The 8,353-nt window shown below is 44.6% G+C and overlaps 1 protein-coding gene across 9 annotated transcripts in view; it reads right to left on the reverse strand.

The window, feature by feature from the left end:
• Positions 1 to 45: 45 nt before the first annotated feature.
• The window catches only part of LOC147020774 (centrosomal protein of 170 kDa-like), a 111,088-nt gene continuing 102,780 nt past the window's right edge, over positions 46 to 8,353 (reverse strand). For 8 of the 9 annotated variants that reach the window (XM_085896413.1, XM_085896409.1, XM_085896411.1 and 5 more), the window contains 3 exons: positions 7,987 to 8,080; positions 7,790 to 7,841; positions 46 to 2,410 (listed from right to left, as the gene is read on the reverse strand). In XM_085896413.1, coding sequence (XP_085752539.1) covers positions 2,166 to 2,410; positions 7,790 to 7,841; positions 7,987 to 8,080 — 391 coding nt within the window. In that variant the 3' untranslated portion in view covers positions 46 to 2,165. Of the gene's footprint in view, positions 2,411 to 7,789; positions 7,842 to 7,986; positions 8,170 to 8,353 lie in introns of those variants that run through there. The other variant, XM_085896415.1, reaches the window with a different exon arrangement.

The raw sequence follows: 8,353 nt of genomic DNA on the forward strand, positions 1-8,353 counted from the left end.
CAGCGGACCGATGAAACCACGGCGGGACCCCAGATCGCAACACACTTTCCAGAAACCAATTCCTTTAATGGGCATTGAACATTGAATTATAAAGGATTTGAAAATAAAAAATAAAATAAGTGGACAAAGAGGATAGATACCAAGAGAATTGAATAAGGCAGGAGATGTGGCAGCAACTGAAAATGATTTACAAAACAGATCCATGTCAACTCTTTGTCCAGCTCCGAAGGATATGTATTGTTCAAGCAAAAATAACAGCAAACAAAGCACGCACATAATTATGTACATTTCCATCTGCAAATGTGCATCCCAAGTACTTGAGAGACAAGAATGGAAGTTTGAGTGAACAAGTGGTTTAGCGTCCATGCAGATTACGAGGGAAACCCAGACTGGACACAAAGGCAACGCGAATCGAGGGATTCTTGGGATAGTGGCTGCACACCGGACATCTTCCTGATGCGTTCAATTAAAAACAAACAAGCCATCACTGTGCACTTCTTTTGCCGAATAAACATCCAATTACACAAAGCCATGTGCAGCGTTTTCCTCCAAGATTATTTAAACAAAGCTTGGACTGTCGAAAAGTGGCACAAATTTTCTTTGGCAATTGGTCACAATCTTGAGGTCGTCAGAATCAGGGAATTTAAGATTGCTGTTTTTTTGTGGGGTTTTTTTGTAATGCAAAGAACACCATATCTGTGCGATTGTCCCAACATCTGACCAAGGATTAACAAATTAGTTGAATTCTGAAATTATGAAGCTGTCACAATTAGAGAAAGCCAAATTTGCAACATGAACGGAACGCCAGCATCCGGATCCGGGTCTTGGCCGGGACTGGAGCACTCGCTTCAAAACGGGCACGTGCAGCTCGTCTCGGAGATGCAAGTACGATGGAAATAAAAATCGCAATCAAAGACGACGCCGGCAGTGGCTTAGCCCGTGGGGCAACCTATCTCGAGGAGAAGGTGAACACTATGACATGCAACGATGAGGCACTTTGACGTCAAAATGGTTGGCACGAAGAACATTTGGTAAAATGGCACGATAGTTATTCCAAAGTAGTGAAAACCATAGCGATATGCCACCCTGTAAGTTAGGCTACGGTTATGCACACAACGGCAGAGGCAAAACCACATTCACGTGCAAAACCTCTGAAATGCACAAGATGGTTGAAAACAACAACAACAAAAAAAATACTCAACCAGCCAAAAGGACTGGTGGTTCAGAAGGAGAGGTACGGCAGTAACATTTCTTCTCAAAAGATACGTCAAACTAGAGGTAACCTCAAGTGATCTGAACGTTTCCACGTTGTACAAAGGGCAGTGCAAATAGGCGAGGAAAGAAAAGCTTTCAAATGTAAAACCCATCGGCAATGAAAGAAAGGAGTGATGATACATCCAACATCGTGAGGGCGAGGGTTAAACCCAGGAAAGAAAATGAAGCGGGAGAGGAGGTCGAGAGGAGGATAGGAATTCGAAGAGAGAGGGGGAAGGGGGGAGTTGGAGAGGAGGGGGTAGAAGGAAAATCTTGTTTGGAAAGAAAGATTGTTGGGAGTCGAGCAGGGCAAAAAAGGTGAGGGAAAGGGTAAGGATGGTGGTGGTGGTGAATTTTTTGGGGGCGGTGGGGGGGGGGCGATGGAGGGTAAAATTCCCAGTTTTATTTACGTAATATGTAGAGGATGCCAAAGAATAATAATAAAAAAATACTACTTTGTTTTCCTCTATTTTTTTTTTTTTGAGCATCAAAACTTCCAACGTAGATGCCTCGCATTTCAGTGCAATATAAACAACAGGAACAACAAAAGCACAAAATCATCTATCAAATAGATGGAAAGACACTTCAAAAACCATGCCCCTCCCCCTCCCCACCCCAAACGATTTTGGAGGTTCTTTGCTCTAAAAGAAAATGACTCGGCCGATGTATGAAATGAAAGGTGATGATGTTTTGAGCGGGGAAAAAGGGGGAACAAAATTAGGACAATGCAAAGAAAAAACGGTAGAAAAACTTTGACATATGTTCAAGTTCAAACAGAGGTCACTCCTCGCTCTTGAACGTTACTTTTAAAGGCTTTACTGTAATTTTAATCCCGTGTGTTGAAAAAAAAAAATTCCCCTCTTTCGTTGATCAAATATTCAAGTGTCAAGGTTTTCACGCGTTAGTCACCGTCAGACGTAAGACGGTCCATCTTCGTCGTCTCCGTTTGGATTAAACTTGTTGAAATGGATGCTGAAATCGCTTTCGGATCCAAGGCTCGCACCCTTGAAGCGGTTCTCTTTTGTATTGGGAGACTCATCATCAAGTCCCTGGCTGGCGCTCGTTTCAAAAGAGCCTGCATTACTCGTGCCTTGGGAACACTTGCTATCGTACCAGTTGTCCAGGAAGCGGTCCGGGTCAATCATGGCATTTATCACTGGGGGAAAGAAGCAACACATGAGGAAGAGGAGGGAAATGCCACCAATAAAAAAAAACATATTCCAGCATCATAATCATGAAACTTTTTTTTTTTAAATTACAAATCTATCTGTAATGGAGCAGATGTGCGTGTGCGTGCGTTCGTGCGTGTGCGTGTCGTTGATTGGTATCTACATATGCAGGTTTCAGAATGTGGAATGGAGTCCTCCCAGGGTGGGCTCAAAGTATCCACCTTCATTTCAGTAAGGGGTCACGATTCATGGACCAAGCTGTGAAGGTTTCTGTTCTCAAAGTTTTGTGCCAAGGGCTCTCTTCAGGATCGTTGTTGAGACCAGAACAGCTTCCAAGTGTAGTTCTTTTGTAATAATATTCCCCAGGGATGGATTTTAATATCTTTGTGAGGTTCCTCATCATCATTCCTGCAGCTCAAACTATCACTGGTACAACTTTGGCATTCTTCAACTTCCAGGATCTTTTCACTTCATTCTTGAAGTCTTGGTATTTGTTCATTTTCTTGATTTCTGTAAGCCTGGTGATGGCCTAGTGGTTAGGGTGGCTGGCTTGGGATCCTAGGGTCCAAAGTTCGAGTCCTGTTGCTGCTGAATTAACACCAGGTGGGGTCGACTCAGCCTGTCATCCTTCTGAGGTTGGTGAAATGGGTACCAGTGCACTGTTAGAGGGGCAGAGCAGTGCTCCAAGAAATGATAGCTTCCTGGCAGCCAAAGCTGCCATATGCAAAAACAGAGAACTTGATTTCTGCATTGTTCAATCCAAAAATCATTGGTATCAACACCACAATTAGCAATGCCTTCTTCTCTTTTTTGTACCGAAGTATGATATCTAATCGCAATGCTTCATTTTCGATGTTCACGCTCGATGGGGATCACGAGGTCGCACGTGAGCAGTACTTCCATGTTTTCAGTGATTTATTTTGGTTCATGTCCCCACAAATTTTCTGGAACTGGGATATCAAAGAGTTTGCAGATGTGCCAGCGGATTGCTTTATGAACTCTGCTGTGTCGTTGTGTGTGCAGCTGTTCTGACATGCGTTTTTTTGTTTGTTTATCCACACAGAACTTTAGCGTTTTTCTCCGCAACCGCTCGTCGGATTGAGGCGAATTTTTCACCAATTGAAGTGACTACTCATGTAGAATGTTTCAGTGATAATTATGACGTCATAAGCCACGTGGTGTGGCAGCCATGTTGGAAAAACGGAAAAAAATTGGGCCTCAACTCCGAAACCGCACGAAGGAAAAGAAATATTGAAACTTGGCACAATGCAAGTACTCATCATGGGGAAATGTTATTTTTTTTAAATGAGGTCATAGGAGCCTTCATTATGACATCATAATTGCAAATGCAGAACACTCCATATGATCAGCATGAAAATTTTTGAGGGTCACCTTGGGATAAAATGGTCCACAGAAAAAAAAAAAAGAAAAAGATGACGTCATCGGTCATGTGATTCGGCAGCCATATCGTTTAAAAAAAAAAATTTTACTTCAAAAATATTCTCTGAAGTGGCTGAACAGATTGAGGCAAAAACTTCACAAGTATGACTGTCGATCCAACTTATTGTCAGGCCAGGCCAGATTAAATCTGTGACTTGCTACAGGTACCATGTAAACCTGTACTAACCTGTTTCATGGTCGGGTTGTCTGGTACTAAACCGCCTCCCCCACCAGGTTTCCTGGTGAAAAGGGTGTGTGGATATGGACCTCCAGCAGGATTAAAAATAAAACCTGTCAAAGGGCGGAGGAGCCCTTTGTGCCCAACTGTGTCTACAGACATCCTGCAATTGGGTTACCTTTTATTAGGTTGGTGGCAGGATTTGCACTCCGGCCACCGGAAAACCCTTCATTCCGCAAAACATACCAAAAACACAAAAAAAATCTGAAAACCCACTCCAAGTGTCAGGTGCCCTCCTGTGCAGGTGCCCTCCACTCATTGGATAACGGGATTGGGGCAAAGCCATCAGGCCCCCCACTCTTTGAGGATAGGAGAATATAAACCATGGGGTTTTTTTTTTATTTATTTTGGATAATCATCGGTCACGTGATTACATTGATAACCATTATTTTGGATAATCTCCAATCCCGTCCCTCGGTGTACTGTAACCTTCCTGGGTCAAATTGTGGTTGTGTGTGTTGGGGTGCTGCTGAGGACAGTGTCATCCATAAGACGGCGGTCTCCATGGGTTAACTTGAGGCGGCCCCTTCGGGTGGGTGCCTGGAATTCCCAATCCCCGAGAGAATGATCACCTGTTTCTGTTATAATCTGAGCTCAAGCATTTAAACATCGGTATTGCAGCACTCCTAACACCTACTATTGGTGTGGTCACTGATGGTTACCATGCCCAAGGAGTTGCTGTTGCTGTGTCCAATAAGCTGACTCCAATGATAAGTAAGGGAACACTGGTGAACGAGCGTATTATGAAATGAAGGATTCGTCACTTCTTGGGTGTCATTTGCCCTTGTCTCTGTATTTGCTCTGACTGAGGCGAGTAATCTCACCCTGAAGGACACATTCTATTCCACGTTTGAGTCTGTGGATGATCAGTGCCTCAGGTGAGACAATCTTCTAGTCTTGGGGAATTCCAATGCATCGACTTGAATTGAAAGGGATGGTTATGAGACGTGTGTTGGTCCCCATGGGTCTGGAACTGTGAACCATAACAGCACTTTGACATTGCAAGAAGTCACAGACTTGGGGTGGCTTCATGGTTTCAGCACCCACAAGCTCATCGCTGGACTTGGTCTTCCAGCGCTAGCGGTGTGGCAAAGTAGATTGACCATGTGCTCGTTGATGGTTGCTGGAGGATGATCCATAACTGCAGGGTCGACCGGAGTGCTCAGTTCCTCAATACCGACCACAGGCTTATTACAGCAACTCTGAAGTTGCAGCTCAAATCCAAGAGAATGGTACCATCACAACCTAGGCTGGATGTTGGCAAGCTCAAGGATGACAGAGTAGCCGAGGAGTTTGCCAACAGGCTAAGTGGGGATTTGGGGCATCCTGAAGAGTTGTGGGGTGCCTTCCAGACCACCGACCTTGATGTTGCCGGTGGATGTCTTGGAACTCACCTTCGGGCGAAGAAAAATTTTGTCTCTCAAAGAGACACTGGATACCATTGACCAGAGTCGCAGGACCAGGCGTAAAGGCAGAGCTGAGCTGATCAGGGAGTTGAGGCGTAAAACTGTAGTGCGCTAAGGGTGGACAAGGAGGCCTATATGTGAGGAATCTGTGAGGGGGTAGAGCATCAACTGTGGTCAGGTCATTCTCCTACTGCTTACAGGGGAATTCGCGCATTGCGCTCCTCCAATCCCATCCCTCGGTGTACTGTAATTAGAGCGGACTGTGGTAGGCTCTTGACAGAGTAGTCCGAAGTGAAGGCCTACTCGGCCGGTAACTTTGAGCGGCTGTCCCAGGCTGATCCACCCGCTGTCGAGTTGGACGTCAGGGGTGTTACTATCCCTATTGCTGACCCTTCAATCAACTGTGGTATATCATTCTTTGTGGAAACACAGGCTGCGGTGAACCAGTTGAAATGGGGTAAAGCTCCTGGGATCTGTGGCATCCATGCTGAAGTTCTCAAGACTGGTGGAAATGCGGCACTCGTGTCGTTACATGCAGTTCTGTGCTCTGCTAGGAACACAGGTATCATCGCAACTGACTGGAAGAGGGGCCTTGTTGTCCCTCTCTGAAAAGGGAAGGGTGATCGCCAAGACTGCAACAACTACCGAGGGGTGACGCTCTCCATGCCAGGCAAGGTCTTTGCTTGGATAATTCTTGATAGGGTTCGCCACCATCTGCTTGGCACCAGCGTCCAGAGCAGTCAGGCTTTACACCAAAGAGGTCAACGAATGTCCGTTCGGTGAGGACCTGAAGAGCAAGGATACGCAGACGAGAGTTTCAGCAGGGGCTGCTTGCAGCCTCTGTTGATCTCTGTGAAGTGTTTGATTCAGTGAATCGGGATGCCCTCTGGAGGATTCTTGGTCTTCGTGGGGTGCCACCAAAACTAATCGATCTGATGTTTGAACTATACTCTGCTACTGAGAGTGCTGTGAAGTGTGGTGGTACCATCTCTGACTTATTTCCAGTTGTTACTGGAGTTCATCATGGGTGTGTACTGACCTCCACACTTTTCAGCACTTGTATGGACTGGATTCTGGGTAGGATGTCAGAGAGATCAAGCTGCGGTGCATCATTTGGGAATGTCAAGATCTCTGACCTTTATTTCGCAGATCATGCAGTCATCTTTGTAGAGACTCTTGGATATCCATTTGAGGGTCCTTGAGGTGCTGAATGAGGAGGCACAGCCACTGGGATTCTGGGTTTCCTGGGTCAAAACCAAAATCCAGTTTTTCAATGACATCTTGGATGCTGCTGTCCTGTCTGTACCTGTTTGTGGTGAGGATGTTGAGGTCATGGAGAGATTCACCGTCATGGAGGCTGGACAGATCAAGGGGAAACTTCACACCAATGTTCCCCAAGCCATGGGTGTACAAGTTTCAGGAATAATTGATAGGTCACATGGTTTGCCAGCCATATTGGATTCAATAAAAATATTAAATAATGTTTTCTCTGGAACCGCTTCATCAAAACAAAGTCAAACTTCAAATTATGACGTCGTAATGATGGTGAATGCATGTTGTAAATGTCAACTTGATCGGACGCATGGTCTGGCAGTCAGAAATTGTTTAATTTCATTGATCTGGGTTATTTTGATTTTTGTTTCTTTGAATACGGTTCACTTGGCTGTATCTGGATGGGTTTGAGGGTAGAGGAGCAGCAGCTGAAATGTGAATCATATCCAGGTTCCTCCTAATGATTTCATCTTTTCTTTTTGCCTGTTTGGGTTCCTTCTGATTACTCTAATGCAGGACTGTACCGATTTGGTCTTCCATTTGATTTGAATTTAATTTAATCCTATTCTAAGTTCAATCGAAGAATTAAAAAAAAAAACGTCAGGGTCAGTTGGCCGATCAAAGCGGGACCTTTTGGTACCCGGTCATCACTGCCAGCAGTTATAAAGTGACAGTTCCAATTCGGTGTCTTATCAAATACGTCATACACCAGCACACAAAACAACTCCTGACAAGGGTCTGCAATCTCTGATTGCTCTTTTTCTTGCTTGTTTTTAAACAATTGCAGCCTCATGGTGAGCAACTTAACTCATCTCTTCCTGTATTAGTCTGTCTGCATCATCAGGATGTGGTGATTAAAACCGAGTGGTTGTGTGGTTGTAACTGCACAGCGACTTCCCTTTTTGGCAAGATGGTGTGCATTCCTTCTGTCGAGGCACGAACAGTCATTTATTGCTTCGATACAAGTTCAATAATCATCATCATCAAGCTTTCACGTACAAACTGCTTACCTTCCAGTTGCTTTTCGACTCTGTGCAGATCTTTAAGAATACACATAATGCCCTGAAAAAGTAAAAACGGTGAGGTTGTTCATGATGTTTGTTTTTAAACCTACCGAAAAGGTTGTCAGCAACCCCATCAAGTCATGTAAGCACACTGACTGTGTTATTATGGAGAAAGAAAACACCTATTCTCAGATACAATGCACCTTGTTTGAAGTCTTCCAAAGGGGAACTTCAGTTTCCGCATTCATGAGGGCCTCGATCTGAGACCAGTTCCGCTTCTCATCCCGAAGAAGAACCCTGGGAGATTCGTCGTACAACCATGATCAATCACGTTTTACAAAACACCGTTTGGACCTTGCTTGTCAAAGGCATGCTGCAGTTTACACCTGACATGGCATGTGATTCAAAAGACCTTTTAGGAACTTATCCACCATTGTTATTAGGCATGATGTTTATTTCATTAATAACTAGCAAATATAATCTGTCGCATCGGTGATGTGAATATGAAGGATGGGGAGAAAGAGGGAGTGGGACTGAGGAGGGGGAAGCAAGGAGAGAATGAGGAAGGGG

The sequence above is a fragment of the Eptatretus burgeri genome, chromosome 9 (genome assembly GCF_056783735.1).
Source record: "Eptatretus burgeri isolate ZD-2024b chromosome 9, Ebu_testis_v1, whole genome shotgun sequence".
In the NCBI taxonomy this organism is placed as follows: Eukaryota; Metazoa; Chordata; class Myxini; order Myxiniformes; family Myxinidae; genus Eptatretus; species Eptatretus burgeri.